A 22480-nucleotide genomic window follows, 5' to 3' on the forward strand; every position below is an offset into this window, starting at 1 on the left:
CTGTCTTGACCGAGAATTGCTCTTAAGAAAATTGGAACGATACGGATTTAGAGGGAAGTCTCTCGAGTGGCTACAGTCATATCTTAATAACAGAAAACAACAAGTTTCTATTACCAATGAAGGTAAAATATATAAATCCCAGATACGCACAAATAACATCGGTATAGCTCAGGGTAGTATATTGGGTCCAGTTTTTGTTTTTATTATTCCTAAATGACTTAAATCTGGCAGTAAATGGACAAAACCAAAACATAATTAATTATGCTGATGATACCAATCTGTTAATTGGAAAAAACACCTACCAGATTATTTAGAGCAAAATTTTTATTAGATAATGTGTCTAGATGGTTCAATGAAAATAATTTATTCTGAATTCCGATAAAACAAATGTCATCATTTTTCGAACAAAATTGTCACGAACAAATAGACCACTTATATGTAGTTCGACTAAAAATATGTTAATATCCTGACCACACGAAATTTTTAGGAATAATAATTGATGAGCATTTAGATTGGAGTAATCATATAGAATATCTTTTGAAAAAGCTGGGTTCAGTGTGCTATGCAATTAGGGTAATAAGCAAATATATGGATGAGAGAACACTAAAAACACTGTATTATTCCAATTTTCAGTCCGTCATGAGCTATGGGATAATATTTTGGGGCAGCAACAGCAAAATACAACGACTGTTTGTAACACAAAAAGGGTAATACACTGTAAGAAAAATTAATTTCAACGAATCGTGTAGAGGGATCTTTAAGAGTGAAAAAATTATGACAGTATATGCATTATATATTTATGAATGTTTAGTATATTTTTTACATGAATAGAGAATGTTTTGAGAGTAACATAATACATCAGTACAATACTAGAAAGAACTATCCCGCTCATAAACTTGCGATTACGGAAAAAAACCCTTTGTATATGTGTTTAAAGTTTTATAATGAACTGCCCTTAACACTTAGACTCTGTGGAAAGTTAAGCGAATTTAAGAGAATTTAAGTTAAAAAATTATTTATTAAATAGAGCCTTATAGCTTGCCAGAATTTTTTAATTTCAATGGTTAATTAGGATTAAGGAAATATTGTTGAATTATATCCAATATTGTAAATTTTAGGTTTATTTTTCTATATATTTTCCCGTTTATGTAAGTAGACTTATCTAATCTTTGTAAAATATGTGTAATATGCTTTGGAATATTTATTTTGATGTTTGACGATATTTCTCTTTATGTTTTTTTTTTTTGTAACATAATTTGGAAATAAATAAATATTATTAATACATTCCCAATTCTTTTTCTCGGAACAGGTCCGGTGCGGTTTAGCTGACTAACTGAAAAAGCTTTTGGCTCCTCCCAGCTAGTTCAAGAATTTTCGGACGATGTGACAAGTCTGCAACAATACAGCTCGTTGTCCTACTTTTGCAATTGAGCATGGTAAATTAATCTCTTTTAGATTTTTTTGGAATTCTGTGCTAATAATTCCCTCCACCGAAATTACGAACGGTAAGATCTTTACGGTCTTAAGATTCCACACGTTTTTTAAGTCATATGATAAATTTTCGTACTTTGTTATTTTATCTGTTTCTGTCTGTTTTATCCTGCGGGATAATGGTACTGCTATGTCAATTATAACGCCCGTTTTATTGATCTTATCGATAAAAAGAATGTCGGGTCTATTGTGGTCCACTGTCCGATCGGTTATAATTGGTCTATCCCAATATAAAACAGTATCCCTAGATTCCAGGACGGGTTGCGGGGAGTACTTGTAGTAGGGAGGTGATGTTTTGCTCAAGAGTTCTGATTTTATGGCAAGTTGTTGATGAATAATTTTGGCAAGTTGATTATGACGTCCAAGATACGCATTATCTGCTAAGGTAGAGCAACCAGACGTGATATGTTCTATTGTCTCCCCTCTCATAGAGCATTTTCTACATACATCAACTACGTCTTGTTTTAAAATGTTCTTTTCATAGTTTCTGGTCCTCATAACTCCGTCCTGGATGGCCATCATGAAACCCTCGGTCTCAGGAAACAATTTTCCGTCTTTAAGCCAGGCCAATGACGAATGTAGGTCGACCCCCTCAGACTGGAGCGACTTTGGATACCTGCCATGCAGAGCGCCGTTTTTCCATCCTGCAACACGCTCCTCTATCGAGATGGGTTTGTCAATCCGGTTACGGCAACTTAAATTGAGAGGAGTGTAACCTTTATCCTGAGCCACGATTAGCCTCATTATTGCACAGCTGGAGGACATAAATCGCTGCCTCATGCCATTTTCCTGCTTTAGGCATAGATCTTTTATGTTTAGCAGGCCTCTCCCACCCATCCTACGAGGAACATACAGCCTACATACAGATGAGTTTGTATGCAGATTTCTAAATTTTGTTAATTGTCTACGGGTAAGGCGATCGAGATCTTCAAGGTCGGTATTTGACCATTTGACCACTCCAAAGGAATAAGTTAACACCGGTATTGCCCAAGCGTTTATAGCTTTGATCAGGTTATATCCAGATAATTTTGTATTTAAGAGCTTCATTAGCCTGGTGTTATATTTCTCACGAATCTCCCTTTTAATTGTTGTGTGATCAATTGTTGAATTTTGGGCTAGTCCCAGGTATCGGTAAGTATCTTTTGGCGCAAGCTGCTTAATGTTACATATGACTTGTTGCCGATCTTCAATTTTACCCCTTTTGATGTTGACAGTAGCACATTTGTCAAAACCAAAGGACATACGTATGTCCATGCTGAAGACTTGAACAGTTTCTATTAAATAGTTGAGTTTACTCGGTGTTTCCCCATACAGCTTCAGGTCGTCCATGTACAATAGATGGTTCAGTCTCTTTCCGTTTCCTTGGTCGATCTTGTAACCGGCGGTTGTGTGGTTAAGCAGTGTTGACATAGGGTTCATTGCCAGACAGAACCAGAGTGGTGAAAGTGAATCCCCGTGGAAAATGCCCCTTTTGATTCGTACTGTACCGATATGTCGGCTTGGCAGCTTAAGGTCAGTTCGCCACTGTCGCATTGGGTGTCCGAGCGTATTTATAATTCGGGGGCACACTTTATAGATGTCCAGAACTCTAAGTAACCAGTCATGAGGGACCGAGTCAAAGGCCTTGCTGTAGTCAATATATGAGATGTTAAGGTTCTTTTGCTTTTTTTGCACTTGTTTTAGTATAATAGAATCTATAGTCAATTGTTCTTTGCAGCCCAAGGCTGCTCTGATACACCCTTTTTGTTCTGCTTCAAATATTTGGTGTGTTTGGCAATGTTGATAAAGTCTCTCGTTTATTACAGCCGTAAATAACTTATAAATTACAGACAGACATGTGATAGGTCTGTAATTTTTTGGGTCCCTTAAGGATCGCCCTTCTTGAATAACAAAACGGTGTTTCCATTGGACAGGAATTCTGGGAAAATGTGTGGATCATCAAGCGCCTGCGTGAAACATCGGGCCAAAGCACCGTGAATAGCTGGGAATCGTTTGAGCCAGAAGTTCTGTATCCTGTCCGGTCCCGGCGTCTTCCAATTTTGGGTTTTCTTAATGGCTGCAGTGATGTCTTCCTTCGAAAATGTATTGACTACCATTCTAGGCACATTTAGAACTTTGTCTTCGATGGTACTTATCCAATCAGCATCATGGTTAAATCTCTCCGACTCGGCCCATACTCCTGACCAGTAATTGCCAAAAGCTTTGACGTCCACCTCAGCAGTATCTTGTTGTACTGCAGACTCATTCTCTAGCTTTCTAAAAAATTGTTTCTGGCTTTTTAGGAACTCGTTATTCTGTTTCTTTCTTTTATCTGTTGCATTGAATCTTGATAGCCTTGCTCCTTTAGCTTTATACTTTTGGCGGTATGTATCTTGTAGTTCTATAAGCTTTTGTAGATAGTTGGGTTGGTTTTCATATATTTTGGCTCCTTCTGCAATTGTCCTGACTTTTTGGTGGACTTTTTTGGAGGGTTTATCTTTTAAAAACTCAGCAATTAGATCGGCCCTGCCTCGTAGTTTATCGATGGTCTTCTCAAGCCTTCTTCTCCAGGCTGGTATCTGGTCAAGCCTATTGTAGGATATTGCTCGGGGATAATAAGTCGACTGCCCATTGTGCTGCACAACCGTTACAGCTGCACAGTAGAGAGCCAAGTGAACGTATTCTAATGATTTATCCGGTGTAGTGTAGGCTTCCAGTACAGCATTAACCCTCTCTATTATGCCTTGGGCTTTTCGAACGTTCTGAAGAACAGGTATGGCAGGCCTCTCTAAGGGGCAGGTATTAATGTACATTGCCAGTAAACTTTCAAAAGTTTCAGCCAACTTTTCTTTAGCAACTTCATTTTCATTATCTTGAGGTACCTGGTTCTCTGCCTCTTGTTGTGTTCTGTCCACCTGCTCCTCAGGAATACCTTCGTCTCGGTGAAATATGTTTCTTTCATTATCTCCATATTCTTGTTCTTGTTGAAGGATGTTACCAACTTCCCTTTTTGATATTTTTTGGTTTAATCAACGGTCAGATACTGTTTACTCAATATAACGCGTTTCCTATCGACGACGTTCTGTTCCGACACTTGCAAATCTGGGTGTCTTCTGGTAAAATCTGCATGGAGGGAGCTTCTCCATCCAGGAAGTGGTTGATCTTGACATTGGTTAACGTAGTAGAAAGATCGCATAATATCAATATTTAATTCTCGCGTCCATTTCATACGTTTTCCATTTTCTCTCCTGCGGGCAGCCCTACTAATAGCGGGCGAGCCATCAGGTAGAGTGGTATCGTCTTGGTAGTTACCAACTAAAGCGTCCACTTCACGCTGGTTTAATTGGGCTGTAGCTGATTGTACGACAGGGGCCCGCCTCTTCAACACCCTGCCGCCGACGTCCCGCATGCTGTCGTGTCCAGCGCCGGCTCCAGACACGCCCTGGCGATCCCCAGGCAGCGGCTCTATCGTTTCCAATGTTCTATTATGCTCCATAGTATAATGGGTAAATGCATTTTTCGCCTACTGCCAGGCATAAATTCAGCCGCTTCTAACATGAAGAACAGACGCTGTTGGAGTACCGTTCCTGACATGGAAACCCGTCGTGTCCTGTTGTGCTGGTTTTTGTCCACCCCGAGTATTTTATTTCCCCGGTACCCGCCATATCTGGCGAGCGTTTCCCAATTCGCACAGGGAGGTGTCCGATAGGAGATCCAGCAACACCCACGGATTGTGTGTGTGTGTGTGTATTATTATTATTATTAAATAGTTTGTTTTTATTTACCTATGTTGTTTTATTTATTCCTGTGGAATATTACAAATTTGTATGTTGTACATAAGTTATATTAGTAAAATATAATCATAAATGCGGTTAGTTTCATAAAGCTTGAAAGTAAATAATAGTTCTTTTTATATTTTTTTTGGTATGCAGTGTCTTGTTCTTGTTTGTTTTGTATTAAAAAAAAAAAAAGTTTTTATTAAAATAAAATAACTCGATTACATTTTTCAGTTTTTATACAGTTTTTTCACAATATTTTGAAGTAATCACTTGTCATCTTGTCAATCAAATTTTAAATATATCCTGCTATGCGTTCCAGTTGTACCAAGCTTTTCTTTCTAAATAAAATAAAAAAAACTGCTTTGAAATTAAAATGACAGACGCATCTATCAGTAATCAATGGATCGTTGGACAGACTATAGTAAAAAATAGTAAGATAAAATAATTACTTTAACCACCAAGGGTTGATTAAATGATACTTTAACAGCGAGGACAGGCTAAAAACTGTATTTCTTCGCACGTTTTTAATTCCATTTTTTTGAAAATTTTTGTATTCCTTTTTCATAAGTTATTCGGGATTTAAATGGAAGTAGTTTGGATATGGCGTTTGTCGCCTCAGCCTGAATATCTGTTGGTAATTTACTTATTTCGTTTTCAGCCATTTTCACAGCTCCCAATTCAATCAGCAACAGTTTACGGAAGAGAATTAAAAATATTGACCGAAAGCAACTAAAAGAAACAGCTTTTGTTTATTTTAGTCAATAAGATTGTGAAAGGCAAGAAAATTACGGCCAAGCTGATTTTTGGTTTGTCAGCGACTGTCTTTCGAAAATCGGAAATTTTTTTTAAACTGTACTACAACAAAATAATTAGACGCAAATTGTACAAAAGAACATTCTCTATAAGTTCGCCTAATGTTTTTTATAAGTTTTATTATTTCCGGACTTAGCGGCCGTTTCATGAACTCTTTGGGTGGTTTTCAAAAAGTTTGTTTTACAACAAAATTGACCCATCGAAAGTTGTTCATAATAAGCAACTTTTCTTCATGATTTTTTTGTAGCTTTATTATTTTTGGAGATAGCGTCCAGTTCATAAACAAATTAGGGTAGGTTTCCATAATTTTTTGTTTAGTTCTACCAAATTCCACCAAGCAAAAGTGTTCCATATTAAAATTACATGCAAACTTCTCTGCGATATGTATTTATTTCCCCAAAAACGAAACATGGAATTCATCAAGTGAATTAATATTGTTTTTTTTTTATTTGTATCGTCTTCTTTTGTGTGATGGACCTGGCTTTGGCTCCTCAGATTTATTGTTAGTTTCTTTTGTTGCTTCGTATGAAGTAAAGTCATCGTCGTCAAAATATAGTTCATAAGGCAAAGGTGTACATATACCTCTTATTTTGAACGAGTTTCCTAGGGTGAATTTGCTGAAAAAAGAGTAACATTGAAAACTACCCTAATTTGTTCATGAACTGGACGCTATCTCCAAAAATAATCAAGCTACAAAAAAAAATCATGAAGGAAAGTTGCTTGTCCATTTATTCTGAACAACTTTCATACGGATCAATTTGCTGTATTATTATCTTTGAGGAAGAATAAAGGTTCTTATTTTTAAATTGCCCATATAATCTAGATAATAATTAGAAGTAGTTAGCGGTTATGCAAGGGTATCTTTCACCCCCACTGAGTTAATGAATTTCGCGAGAAATATTCAATACGGCCCCGTCTGTCCATAACAGAAGACGGTCGATATGTCGAAAACCTGTAGCAAAATCTCATGTCTCGGTTTGCTATTTATTTTTATTATTATTAGATATAGTTTAAACGTATTGATGGTGGTAAAATGTACTTTAAATTGTTATAAAATTCTGCGTTTGTCATTGCAAATATTATTTTCGTTTTAATTGTTGCTCACCGGCTAGATTTTTTTTGCATTGCAGCTGGCGAAGAGCTATCTTACAGCTATCTCGAAGAGGAATCGAGCAAAATATCAAGTGTGCTATATTTTTGTAAGTGTAATTTTAAATTCTTTTCAATGAGTTAAAAATATACAGGGTTTGTTATATACCCATTTAAAAAATCAAATTTTCTGTTGATAATTTTTAAATTATTAATTTAAAAAAAAATATACTTAAACCATTAAATTCTGCAAAAAAGATGCTATGGAAATGTTTTCATAAAAATAGTAAATTTTCCGTAACAAAAAAGTTACAGCGATTTGTTAATAAAGCGTATTTTTGAAAAACACCCCGTAACTCCAAAACGGTAACAGGTATCGATGTGCGGTTTTCACCATCATGTTTTTGACAAAAATTGAGCTCCAGACACCGATATTAGTTTTCGTCTATCTCCTATAGAAAGGTTGTTTCCCTTTAAAAGCGTCCAATTTTGCCCACCCTGTACAAGAATCCGCGATGTAAAAATGTTTATCGTAAACCGTTTCAAAGTTATGGTACTTTTAATGAAAAAAGATTTTTTTTTTCAAAAGTGAGCTAAAAATCCTGCCTTCCGGGGATTTTTTTTCCTGGTTATTACCGCCACTCTAGCCAATCAATTAAATCTAATTTGATGTAACCAGACATTTAGGTACTTTAAAGTCAGTACCGTCATAAGGAAGTTCCTCTTTATACATACCGAAACAATTACTTTTACACAATCTTTAGAGTCAATAAAAGTAATGATATATGTCTTTAAGGCGGCGCTTTTTTGTAAAATTACAACAGTCTCTTGTTCACGACATTACAGTTATGTCAAACATGCCTTTTTTAATTGACGATTATTCTTCGAATGTCACAAAGGAATGAACGAATCATTATTCTTTTTCGTTTTAATGAAAAACATCTCAAATATTTGCTGGATTGCGGAGACCGACGTCCAGCTGGTTTGACTGTTAGACGAAGAAGAATTTAGTGTTTGACCAGCTGAAAATAAGCAGTCGGTCAGTCAGTGTACTCTACACATAGAAAAAATACCGTATGACCCTTAGAACTCATATAGAAAATTGATCATAAACAAGTAAAACAGTTTGAATAGAAAGAACACTTGTGAAAATATACAGGGTGTTTCAAAACAAATGCGAAAAACTTCAGGAGCTGATTCTTTGTTCAAAATAAAGGGTAGTTTGCTTCATAAACGTTGTGTCAAAAGCCAACCATTAGGGAGATATCGCGGTACAAAGATGGCGGAAAAATAATGTTTTTATTTTTTATCTTGAAAACGAAAAGAGATAGACTAATGAAATTTTTTGGAAGCATTACTATTATGAAAACACACTTTCTGGGAATTTTTTCACCTTTTTAAAATAAGTGGAAGGGGTTGAAATAAACTACCCTTATCATTCTTGTTAACGAAATTTAAAGAAAAATCTTATCAAACACATGCAAAAAAAAATTGGATAGTTTAGTTTGTTTAGACACTTTTTTATCTCTTGTGTTTTTTTAGTAAAACTCACCGATTTAGAATTAAAAAATAAAATGTAAAGCATTACATGTCAGGACAAAAAACATTTTTGGATAAAGAATCTAGTAGGCTGCTGTCAAACAATTTTATTTCGTAGTAATATCGCTACATTTTCTTCTGAACGATAACCTCTTAAAAATTATTTACCAAGACAATTTTTAATTCTGTATATCATGAAAGTACAAAATAATAAAAAAAGTGCATATTAAAAAATAAAAATGTTTTTTGTCCTGACATGGGGTAATGCTTTACATTTTATTTTTTACTTTCAAATCGGTGAGTTTTATCAAAAAAACACAAGAGATAAAAAAGTTTCTAAACAAACTAAACTATCCAAATTAGTTTTTTTGCATGCGTTTGATAAGATTTTTCTTTAAATTTCGTTAACAAGTATAATAGGGGTAGTTTATTTCAACCCCTTCCACTCATTTTAAAAAAGTGAGAAAATTACCAGAAAGTGTGTTTTCATAATAGTAATGCTTCCATAAAATTTCATTAGTCCATCTCTTTTCGTTTTCAAGATAAAAATTATTTTTCCGCCATCTTTGTACCGCGATATCTCCCTAATGATTGACTTTTGACCCAACGTTTATGAAGCAAACTACCCTTTATTTTGAACAAGGAATCAGCCCCTGAAGTTTTTCGCATTTGTTTTGAAACACCCTGTATAGTGATTTTTTAAAGCAACTATTCCCATTTTTGAAAAATATTGTAATTATATTATGTGTACATGGTTGTTCACCACATACGACACGGAGTATTTTAGCTAAACGATTCGATTTTTACAAATTGTAAATTTTGGGTTCGTTGAAGGACTATTAAAGCTACAATTTAAAAATATTTTTACAAGATACAGTGTCCCAAATAAATAAAAAATATCAAAGTTGCATTTTTTTAAATGGAACACCCTGTATATTATTACATTTTTAGTTTCTACGATTAAAATAAAGATAAATTTTATTACGGTTTATCACATTTAAACCTTACCGTTTTTGAAATATTTTCAATTTTGTGAAATTGCAGTAAAAATTTTAAGGTTTATTTCTCCAGGATATCAAAGTTTTTAATACTTAATATTTACTAAAGTATATTTATTGATCAGTTATTGTGACGCAATAATACTACCTTATACAGAGTGTCTAAAAATTAATTTTAAATAATTTCTAGCTTTAAACGGCAATAACTTGTTTAATTTAAATGGAACACCCTGTATATATTAGAATAGATGCAAAAAAAAATTGTTTATCAAATTGGATTGCACCATTTTTTACCTATCCCTTCAAGTTTTCAAGAAAATGCATTTTCTTATAATTTAAACCTCATTTATCAATATACCCATGGAATATTGACATTTTTGATTGTTTTTAAAGCAACAAATGTACAGAATGTACAGGTGCTAAAAGCGATAATATTAGAGTCCATTTGTATACAAAAAGAAAACCATTTAAATCTTTATAAAAGAGTATACCATTAATTAAATAATATACCACCATTATTTCCGCCCAAATATTAATTAATTATATACTTAATTGTGTTATTTAATAAATTATTTTAAATAAATGTGGATTTGAATCAGAAATCAATATAATAATAAGTTATGAAAATAAACGTCTCTGTTGTTATAAATAAGCATTTGTCAAAAAATGAAATAAAGTTTTTAAGGTTATACAAAATTCAGTTTTTTATGTATTTAGTATTTACAGCAATTATTATTAATCAAGGCAAACAGTCAGTTAATGTAGTTTGAATACTGGAATCATTTTAATTGGTCCTCTTTAACAACTATTTAAACAGTTTTTTTAATTTTTTAATGAAATGAACGAACTATATCGACAATATTAGTATCTTTACTCTTGAAACATTTGTTACAACTTTAAAAATAATCTAAAATGTCAATTTTCCATGGGTATATTGATAAGTGGGGTCTAAATTATAAGAAAATGCATTTTCTACGAAAACTTGAAGATATAAGTAAAAAATGGTGTAATATAATTTGATAGACAATTAAATTGTGCATCTGATTCTCCTAGAATATATAGGTTGATAAATTTGTGATATACCTTGGCTTTGCTGTAACGTTTCTCTGTATACGTTACTATACCATTTGTAGCCGCCAAGTCAAGTAGTACCATATTAGACTGCACTCGTGTACGTCGTGTGGGAATGCCTTATCTATTATCAAACAGACAAACAGAATCGTACTATTCCTAATTAACAAATTCTTACCTAACGACCCGTTGCCGTTGCTTAAAACAAAGCTCACCGGTAATCTCAAGTGGAAAGGAATACAAATGAATTGGTTTTCTGGGAACTTCGATTGAATTAAAGATGTTCGAAAAAAAAAGACGTTTAAAGACTCCAAATTCAAACATGATTAGTATTCATGATCGGCAAATTGAGGGTAATATTGATTCTGTACACGAATTAGTGTGTCCCGGGTTTTACTAATGACCAAAATTGTTTAAAGGATCACTGGGAAGGTTGATAAAAAATAATCAAAGTTAATTTATATTGAAAAAGTGTTCTAACCTTATTTTTGGCTACAGAATAAAAAATTGTGTTGCAAAATTATTTAGAAATGTATTATTATCTGAACTATATTCAATACCAATCAAACTTTTAGTTACGTAATCGAGGGCGTAATTTTTAAATTCATTGTTGCCAACCATGGACATATTCGGCGCCGTGCTGACTAACTGGAATTTAAATCTCGCGCTGGGGATTCAGGTGGTAGCTCTGCTGTAAAAAATGTCAAGTTGCCACATTTATTTATTTATTTCCTGACAATCTCATTTGTTTTGACACTTTAGTTTTGTATTACGAGTTTTTAGTTGTGATACTTTAAGCTTAAAAATGTTTACTAGCACACCTTGCAGTCGAACATTGTTCTTTTTAGAACCTCTTTTAGTACCCTTTTTAGTGCTAAAGTACAAGATAGCTTAATAGCCGTAAAAGACTCATCGCAAATTTATTAGAATATTTTGAACGGGAAAGCGGTAGTAATGGGCCTTTATATCCCTTAAATGCTGTTAAGAAGGTGAGTTTTGTTGATGTAAATAATAACTGTTTATATATTAACTAGCGTGTACCCGCGACTTCGTTCATTTGAAATGGTGATGATAAAACAAAGCAAGAATTTCTATTAACATACAAACTGGATAAAATTTTCTCACATTTATATCAGCATGAGAAAAAACAATCGAGAAACCCCTCCTTATCGAACCTCTACACCTCACAGTCAATCCGTTTGCCAAAAATCAGCTTTAAACATAAAGCAGTTTAAGCAGAATCGTGATGATATGACCATTGAGTAATGGTCATATTTTACGAAACACCCTGTATAAATTTTAAAAAATCTTAAAATATGTAAAACAACAAAATAAAATATACGTGTTTAAGAGTTTTTCCGAAAAATTTACCGGTTTTTAAACAAAAAATATTCTAATATTTGAGGGGTGGTTTCACCCCCTTAGAATTCGAGTTTCGAAAAATACCTTCTTATCGAACCTCTTCACCCTAAAGTCAATCCGTTTTCCAAAAATCAGCTTTTTACGTCAAGCGCTTTAAGGATCGTGATTAAATAAAAAATATTGTAATATTTGAGGGGTGCTTTCACCCTCTTGGAACTGGAATTTCGAAAAATCCCTTCTTATCGAACCTCTACATCCTAGAATCAACCTGTATGCCAAAAATTGAGCTTCTTACGTTGAGTGGTTCAGGCAGGATCGTGATTAATCAATGGAGTCAGTCACTTAAGTTTTATATATTAGTATAGATAATTAATTTATTTTTATTTCCTAAAATATTTGTAATCTTTTACATATTATGTAAAAGTGGGCAACGCTGTACCGGTCAAGCTTAATCACGTGACTAAAAGCTTATTTGATATGAACTATACATCAAAAATAATACAGTGTAAATCCCGCTTTATATTCAAGCTAATTTTTTGCATAAATTTAATAGTACGGGAGGTGGCGACACTAAAAATTATGTAAGATTTCATAACGATTAGTTTTACTTTTTTTGTATCATTTCAAAGCTATCGTAACATAAAATCGATTCCTGCAGGGGTACCAGCGGGACACTGATTAACCGCGATATGTTAATTATGTTAAAAAAAAAGTTTCATTGTTAAAAATAGTAAAAGTAGAAACTTTATCAATTTTTTAATAACATTTACGACATAAAACGATATCCTGCCACTTTTTCGGTAGACCTATACACTCCTGCCATAATAGTGACTCATTATTTATGTGAAAAAAAAATTATCAATTGATACAAATTATAAAAGTTGAAATTTTTTTTAGCATTTCATTAATAATTACGATAACTAAAAAACTTATCCTGCCAGTCATTTATGGGACCTGGCTTCGGCAGAAGCAAAGTTGTTGAGCGGAAACACCTTTATATATTCAATATTCTAGGCTTCCAAATTCTAAATCTAAAGGTTCTCAATGCGTTATATATTGAGTGATTATATACACATGTTAGTTATATACATTTTTCATTTCTACAAAATTATTATTTAGGTTTATCAAAAATTTAGATAATTTATACCAATGGATAATTTTTTTTTACATAAATAAAATTATGGCAGGAGTGTATAGGTCTACCGAAAAAGTGGCAGGAAAGCGTTTCATGACTTATTTAAATGCTATTAAAACATTGAGAAAGTTTCATCTTTTATTATTTTAAACATTTAGACTTTTTGTTCAACATACCGCCGCGCCGTCAATCGTTGTCCCGCTAAAGAGGTGGCAGGAGTTCATTTTCTTGATCAGCGGTATTAATTTTACAAAATAAAATAAAAATCGAGTTTTATGAAATGGGATAATGTGAAAAGTGTCGCCACCTCCCGTACTATAAGTCAGAATGTAAATTGTAACTATCTAAACAAATATTTTTAATAGATTCAAGTAAGAGATAGTCTTTAACAATGTAAAATACTTGAAAATGTCAATTAATTATTACTTGTGTAAATAGCACCTAAACTTTACTTAGCCAATAAACAAATACAAGAAATCTGTCAGAAGTTAAAAATCAATAATATTGACCATGAAGAAGTATTTGATTTCCTTGACATTATGATGAGAAACAAAAAATAAAAAAATGTAAACAGAACAAATCCGTATCTACATCATATTATAAATAGAAATAAATTGTCAATAGTTAAATAAAAATAAATCAAAAATCTATAATGTTCATAAAAAAACAGATGTTCTTCTAGTGTTAATTAGTTATTGTTTATACAAGACGATAAAATGATATTTTATCGTCGACCGAATAAAAGATTAATTCACGAGCGATGAAATCGTAAGTGAATTAATTTCGGGAAACGATAATGCAATTTTATCGTCGTGTATAAAACAATATTTTTTTCCAGAGCAAGTTACGTGTTAAAAAATATTCAGAATATTATTTCAAGGAATTTATTACGAGTAGAAAAAATATTGTGCTGGGTTGGCGTTGGTTTCTATGTAATTTGACAAATAAATAAAGCTGTCTCTTTAGTTGTCAGTTTTGAGTCAATATTTTTTAATTCTCTTTCGTGTCGATTGCTGATTGAATTGGAGCCGGAAATGGCTCAAAACGAAATAAGTAAATTACCAACATATATTCAGGCTGAGGCGACAAACGCCATATCCAAACTACTTCCATTTTAATCCCGAACTTATGAAAAGGAATACAAAATTATTCAAAAATGGAAGCAATTAAAAAACGTGCGAGAAGAAATAAAGTTTTTAACCTATCCTCGCTGTTAAAATATCATTTAATCTACCCTTGCGGTTAAAGTACCGCTATGTTCCTTCCAAGAGATAAAATAGTACCGCATGATCGAATAAAAACGGCATCAGCGATGGCTATGAAATGAAGATCGCTGTCATTTTATATGTAAAATTAAATGGGGAATATGTCATTGATGTTCACTTCCAAGCCAACTGGACGCCGTTTTTTTTCGATCATACGGTACTACTTTATCTCTTGGAAGGAGCATAGCAAATATCTTAGGTCCACCGCGAAGGGACTCAAATATGGCCGCCTTAAATTCCGGTTTATCAGTGCCGTTCTAATTTTATTTAAAAAATGTAAAATTATAATGTAGGGTAGACATGAGGTAGACTCAATATTTTTTTTTATTTTACGTTGTGAATAAATGTTGGTAGTTATTAAAATTGTTATTAAAATATAAAATTCTAATAAAAATAGATAAGGTATAATTATTTATAACCACAAACATCCGATACGCTACTGAAGCAGGTAAGTCAAATTGACGTATCTAAATTCTTTGACATCTAATCTTTGACATGTAGTAAATAAAAGCAAAAATGCAAGAAAAAATATATAATTATTTAATTTAAGTGAATTTCATAAATGATCGGTTTACTACACGTATGTATATTATATAGTCACTTACTAGCGAAAAGTTGTTACATTATTTCACTCGATTTTTGCCGATATTTACCGCACGCTACACAACCAACTATTTTAGAGTCTTTTTCGATAAATTGCGATAGTCTCACTGTTAATTTAAGTTCTGCCACAATTTCCATCTAAATTTACTACCTTTATACAACTATCAGTAGTAGAATAAATAATAAATAACATAAAATCAGCTCCGTAAAAACTGACAAATCCACAAAATTTCAAATCAAATTCAAATGTGTCAAATGAATCGTCAAACAGAACTGTCAAGGATCCCCACCCTAGAGTCCTTTTTCCGCCCACCATGCATGAATACATGGATAGCATTATGCTCCCTCCTTAGTCTTCTCATTCAAAGTTTTATCTACTATTTTTGATAGTTATAAGGCAATTTTCACAGTTTCTATGGAAAAATATAATAACTTTCTGTCACTATCTATTAAGATTTGGCATACCACCAGATAAAAACTAATGAAATTAAGAACAATAAAACAAAAAATTCCTAGAATGGCAAAAGTGCTATTTGACGCTTCATTATATTATAACGGATATTAGAAACGATTTTATATATTATTCAGAGAAAGCACTCACTATATAGGTACTGTTTTCTAGAAATCCTTTCAGGTATAGATATGATCTGTCGGAAAGATATCTATAATATTTTAAATGTGTAGACAACCATATCATCATTGCTCCAGTTTTTTTTCAGCATTATAAAAGAAACATGAGTGCAAAAATCAACGGTAAAAAAAACTAAATACAGTATGAAATTACGAATGTGTTTTGGTCAGGTATATGGGTTAGACGGGTAAATATACTGCGTGGTGAATTAAACAGACCTATAAATAATGATAAAATTTATTTAGAAGCATCAGTGCTAATTAAATTTAATGTAATTATAATGTTGATTTTAGTATTTAAAATTATAATTTGTAATAATAATTTATTAAGATGGATTTATTATAGAAATTAGTAATTCTTAAAATAACTGCTGTAAAAAATGAGCTCTTGAAAAAAGAAAATAATTAAAAATTTTTATTTATTTTGTTTAAAGTAATTATAGTATTTGTAAAATAAAATCTTTGTTATTGGGTTCATCAAAAATGACAGAAAATACAATTAACCATGACCAACATGACAGACAGGCCAGAGACATCAATTTGTGACGTCACCGCACTAGTCCGGCTTTTCAATTGTGCCATATGGTACTGCATATAGGTTTTGCATAAATAATGGTATTTATTGATAGTTTTGCCAGATATAAATATGAAAAATATTATACAGAAAGGTATTAAAAAATAACATTAACTTTTTATACGCGTTAAAAAGTATTTTTTAAAAAAAAAAAAAAAAAAAAAAAAACAGGAATATTAATATGAAATAAACTACAGCATAAGATGAACAAAATAAAAATCTAGATAATAAAAAGCGTGTCCTAAAATTGCGTTAGCGAAATTATTTAACATTTTAAAAAAAAAAAAAAAAAAAAAAAAAAAGTTTCCAAAATATTAAAAAATTTGAAAACTATACGTTTATCAACAAGTGAAAGAAATTTATTGTATATGATAACGGCAGAATACATTTAAAAAGTTTAATTAAAAATAATTATTGTAAAAAATTTGCCTAACATATTTAAAAATGTAGTGTATCAGATAGAAATTAACACTATTAACATTAAGTAATTTGTAGTTCGATGTTCATCAAGTAACCATCTCCATAAATCACGTAAAAAGCATGAATATCATTTTTTTTATATAAAATACTGAAATAAAGTACAAATTCATTTAATTTCTTTTAAAATATTGCCATTTCATAATAATAATAATACTTTTCAATATTTATTTCATCTGAATTTCAAATCTTGTTTTTGTATCACAGGACGGTTTCTCTTTATGGGAACATGCACAGAGAGTCCATAAGAGGGTTGATTTGGAAAAATTGTAGGCACAGCATGTTCTGTAGGTTTTGAACGTGACCTAGTTACAGTTAATATTGTTGGGAGAGAGAATGTAGACAGATCCTGAGGACTTATTATAATTGCTGCTACAAGGCACAGGCACAGAACAATGTCGCGGAATTTTTTACTTCACACAGGCGGCATCGCCGGTGTTGCTATAATTTTTACCGAAAGTATGGTTTTTTTCGCGGGTACGATGTTATGAATCGGATCTAGATAGTTCACTATTCACTCAAAATTATTTAGTATAATTTTATTAGCATAGAAACGCGTAAAAAACACAGATTTGTTGCGAAACTAATGAAAACAATTGGTTTGTTTACGACTACTAATTCTGGACCACTTAGGTAGAACTGTCAAAACAGTCAGGCCTTGAATATGACCTTAGCCACGAATTAACCTGTAAATTAAAATGACGGATACAACTGTCACTGTTAGGGATCTTCTACCTGGACAAACTATAACATATCGTATGAAGAATAAAAATGGCGTCGGCGATGGCTATGAAATGAAGATCGCTGTCATTTTATATGTAAAATTTAATTGGAAATGTCACCGATCGTCATTTCAAGCCAACTGAACGCCATTTTTTTTTCGATCATACGGTATATCATAGTCTTAATCGTAATCTTACAAAAATCATTTTATATAAAAGTAAAAGCACTTTTACGCCTAAGCAAAAAAGTTCGAAAATATATTATTAAACTAACTATAGTTTCTCGATATATAATTACTTACAAGGTATTACCTGGTGGTAATACTTTTAAATTTTTTATATTATTTGCAATGTTTGAAACTGTTTAAAAATATTTTTTTTTATTGTTTTAAAGAGTAATAAGTATATTCCGGAAAAATATTTTTTTTTTTATTTTTCGTTTAGAGTCTAGCAGTTCTTTCATTATAATTTTTGCCTTTAAATCTGCCAATGTCCTGTGTCCCATAAATGCCGATAAATCTTAGATTTTTTTATAAATTGCTGTTTTGAAATATTCTTTTTTTTAATTTTTTTTAAGAAACAGCAATCCAAAAAACATAGATATTATTTGGCTTAATTAAATAGCATTTAGGAAAAACATTACTTGGCATATAATTTATTCTAAAAATAGTATAAAATAAGAAATTTCTATACAGAGGTAATAAATAATCAATTATAAATATATATTTTAAAAGTAATAACATCATCATTTTTCAAAAATGATAACAAAATAATTTGAAACTTTAACCCTTTAACTAACACTCTGGTTTAATAATAATTATAATAGATGTTGATAATATCTATAAGATGAAATGGACCATTTTATTTAGATAATACATTTGTTTATGGTCTTCTTAGAACACCGAGATGTTGATTGTCTATTTATAAGAAATAAACAGGACTACCAAGAGATTAACCAGAAAATGATTGCTAGCGCCTCTACAAAGTGTTAATTCGTCATTCTATTGGTCCCTTTATTTGTCTTGGCATTCTGGAAAGTTTTTTGACATCGTACAAGAACGCCATGGCTTAAGATGGTAATCAAAAAAGAATAACAGAATGAAAAAAACCGAATAATCCTTTTGAAGACTTGCTAACAAACAACACTTTAACTGCTATTTTGGAGGTACACGGAGAAAAATAAATCTCAAGAAAAACATAAGATGTAAAATATATTTATGATAATGCTTAAATATTAAAAATGTAAATATTACAAAATGAATGCATTAGTTTCGGAGCACTGTCTTGTAGTATGTTTATGATAATTCATTTTTACTCCAACAGAACATGCTATTTTTTTTCAAACACATACAAATAAGTCTTTTAAACAATTATTTCAAACGTTTAAAATAATATAAAAAGATTTAAGAGTCATACCTTGTATGTAATAATATATGGGGTGTCCCAGAAATAAGTCGTATTTTTAATTGGTAGTATAGTTCAACTCAGAAACAAGCCTATGATTTTTTTTTCGCAAAAAAAATTTTGAAAATTCTTAAAGAAAATTTTGAAAAAAAATTCATAAAAAAAATATTTTTCACAAACTAATAGAGACAGAGTTTACCAAAAAATTTTTTTATAACTACTAGCGGGTAAATGAATTTCTAGACCTGTACAGAATTTTTTGGAACTTTAGTTACGGAGATATACATTTAATCGGACATTTTAAAAAAAATTAATTTTATTTTTTCAGAAATATTTTTTTTTTTTACAAAAAGTACTTTTTTATAACTACTAATTGGGTAAATGAATTTCTAGATATACGAATTTTTGGAAATTTAGTTTCGGAGATATTCATTTAATCGGACATTTTAAAAAAAAAGAATTTTATTTTTAGAAACTATTAGAGACAGAGTTTACCAAAAATTTTTTTATAACTACTAGTGGGTAAAATGAATTTCTAGATATATTACGAATTTTTTGGAACTTTAGTTTCGGAGACATACATTTAATCGGACATTTTAAAAAAAAATAATTTTATTTTTCAAGAAACTATTAGAGACAGAGTTTACCAAAATGCTTTTTAACTACTAGTGGGTAAATGAATTTCTAGATATATTACGAAATTTTTTTGGAACTTTAGTTTCGGAGATGTAAATTTAATCGGACCTTTTAAAAAATTAATTTTATTTTCAGAAACGCTATTAGAGACAGAGTTTACCAAAAATGCTTTTATAACTACTAGCGGGTAAATGAATTTCTAGATATATTACGATTTTTGGAACTTTAGTTTCGGGGATATACATTTAATCCGACATTTTTTAAAAAAATTAATTTTATTTTTCAGAAACTAGTAATAGAGACAGAGTTTACCAAAAATGCTTTTTATAACTGGCAGGTAAATGAATTTCCTAGATATATTACGAATTTTTGGAACTTTAGTTTCGGAGATATACATTTAATCGGACATTTTAAAAAAAATTAATTTTATTTTTCAGAAGTAATAGGGACAGAGTTTACCAAAAATGCTTTATAACTACTAGTGGGTAAATGAATTTCTAGATATATTACGAATTTTTTTGGAACTTTAGTTTCGGAGATATACATTTAATCGGACATTTTAAAAAAATTAATTTTATTTTTCAGAAACTATTAGGGACAGAGTTTACCAAAAATGCTTTTTATATCTACTAGTGGGTAAATGAATTTCTAGATATATTACGAATTATTTTGGAACTTTAGTTTTGGAGGTATTCATTTAATTGGACATTTTTAAAATTAATAATAATTTTCCCTTTAAAACGGAATTTATAATTTGAAAACTGTGAAAAAACTACCTAACGTTTAACGTCAAAAACGGATAAACCATGTTTGAAACCTTTTCCATGGTACAAATACGAATATGAAGTTCGCTACCTTAGCAAAGATTTACGTTGTTGCCAAAAATATTCGCTGATTAACTAAACAAGCTTTCATTGTACATGGTGCAAACGTAACAGAAATAATCATCGATTAAAATATAATCAGTGATTACTTAAACGCTGTTTAAATGCAAATTGGTGCAAACGGCCATAATACACTGACTGGCACAAAAAACGGACAACTAAGTTTTCTTATTTATCATAAAGCTTAATATACAGGGTGTCCCAGAAATAAGTGCAAGTATTTTAACTGGTAGTATAGTTCAATCCCAGAAACACGCCTATGAGGTTTTTTCCGCAAAAAAAAATAATTGAAAATTCGAAATATTTTGAAAAAATTTTGGATTTTTTTTTAGTTTTTAGTTAAAATACATAATTTCTTGATAATATGGCAACATAGGTTTTAGATTAAATTTACAGGAAAGAAAATCCAGAAAAGATCCAGTGGTTTTCAAAGTTTTAGCAAAAAATCATTTGGAACTTTTCAAAGTAAAATAACTCCGTTATATTGGACTTATTTGAAAAACGATAAAGCGAAAATACGTTTCTTTTATCGAGATCTACCACCCCTTAAAATACTTGCACTTATTTCTGGGACATCCTGTATATCGAGAAACTATGGTTACGGTTCGTTGAATACTTGACACTGTCAGTTTTCATCCCCCCCCCCCAGTTCACTTTTTATATTTTCCTACTTTTATGCTTAAAAAAAGCGTACTAGGCCTTAAAATGACTTTTTTATATTGTCAATCACGTCGCAAAAATTAATAATTTTGTGACCTTTGAAAAAAAATATATTGAACAAAAATATAAGAAATATTTTTTTTTTCTCGATATAATTTCATACAAGGTATGACTTTTAATTTTTTTCATATTATTTGGAACGTTTGAAATTGTTTAAAAAATTATTTGGGTGGCGTTTGAAAAAAAATTGCATGTTCTATTCGAAGTAAAAATGACTTTTTGTAGCTCACTGCCAAATCGGCATACAACTCACCTCAAAAAAGGAGTGTCATTTTTGCTCCCTAATAAAGCTTTAATATATACTAGTATTTATATCAATATACAGGGTGAGTCTTAAATAAGTGCAAATATTTTTGGGGCTGGTAGATCTCGATAAAAAAAAATCATATTTCTCTTTACCGTTTTTTCAAATAAGTCCAACATAACCGAGTGATCTTACTTTTTAGAAATTAAAAATGATTTTTGCTTAAATTTTGAAAATCACTGGATTTTTCCTGGGTTGTCTTTCTTGAAAATTTAATCTATTACCTATGTTGTTTGTGTGTGCCATATATTACGTTTTCTAATTAAAGTAAAAACTTCAAAAAAGAATTTTAAAAAATGTTTTAAGAACACTAATTTTTTTTAAAACTATTTTTATAAAAAAAAAAAAAAAAAAAAATAAAACTGTTTCTATTATTTTTTTAATTATAATTAAAAGAATGTAAAACTTTAAACGTTATATTTGTAATACAATTTTGATTTTTCTTCCTCATTGACAAAATACCAAACAAAAATTTTCAAGAAAAAAATAATATTAATTATGAAACGGTAGATTTTTTCTGCCGGGTTTTCTTTCTTGAAAATTACATCTATTACCTATGTTGCCATATATTATGTGTTCATACTAAAAATTAAAAAAACTACCAAAAAAATACGAAAATGCCAATTTTCAGAACAATTTTTTTTACTCACAAATAAAAATGCCCACTTATTTAAGACTCACTCTGTATTTGATTACTTGCACTTTTAAAAAACTTTAATTTTTTGATTTTCTTCCTCATTGACAAAATACAAAAAAAAAAATTCAAAGAAAAAAATAGTATCAATTACTCACCGTAAAGAATATTTAAACTAAAAAAAAACGTTTTCTCCTAAAATCCTCCACGCAAACTGTCCCAAAAATCCCTTCAAACCACGCACGTCCGTTCGACTCAACACACCCGGGAAACCCAGCAGAAACAAACGCGAATCAAAAAAAAAAAATAGAAGGCATCGCAACCGCCCGCTGAAACGCCGAACAATCGAACGACGACCCGCTGAAACAATT

At 31.1% G+C, this 22480-nt stretch overlaps 2 protein-coding genes across 2 annotated transcripts; both read right to left on the reverse strand.

Annotated features, from left to right (window-relative positions):
* Positions 1 to 1359: 1359 nt before the first annotated feature.
* LOC115884487 lies at positions 1360 to 2910 on the reverse strand. Its single transcript, XM_030903083.1, has one exon. It carries the CDS (start codon positions 2908 to 2910, stop codon positions 1360 to 1362), a length of 1551 nt encoding a protein of 516 aa, XP_030758943.1.
* Positions 2911 to 3356: 446 nt separating this feature from the next.
* LOC115884488 lies at positions 3357 to 4966 on the reverse strand. The gene is made up of 2 exons (XM_030903084.1): positions 4522 to 4966; positions 3357 to 4450 (listed from the first exon to the last, which is right to left on the reverse strand). Exons 1-2 carry the CDS (start codon positions 4964 to 4966, stop codon positions 3357 to 3359), a joined length of 1539 nt encoding a protein of 512 aa, XP_030758944.1.
* Between the last annotated feature and the right edge of the window lie 17514 nt (positions 4967 to 22480).

The sequence above is a fragment of the Sitophilus oryzae genome, unplaced genomic scaffold (genome assembly GCF_002938485.1).
Source record: "Sitophilus oryzae breed Bouriz unplaced genomic scaffold, Soryzae_2.0 scaffold_285_pilon_pilon, whole genome shotgun sequence".
In the NCBI taxonomy this organism is placed as follows: Eukaryota; Metazoa; Arthropoda; class Insecta; order Coleoptera; family Curculionidae; genus Sitophilus; species Sitophilus oryzae.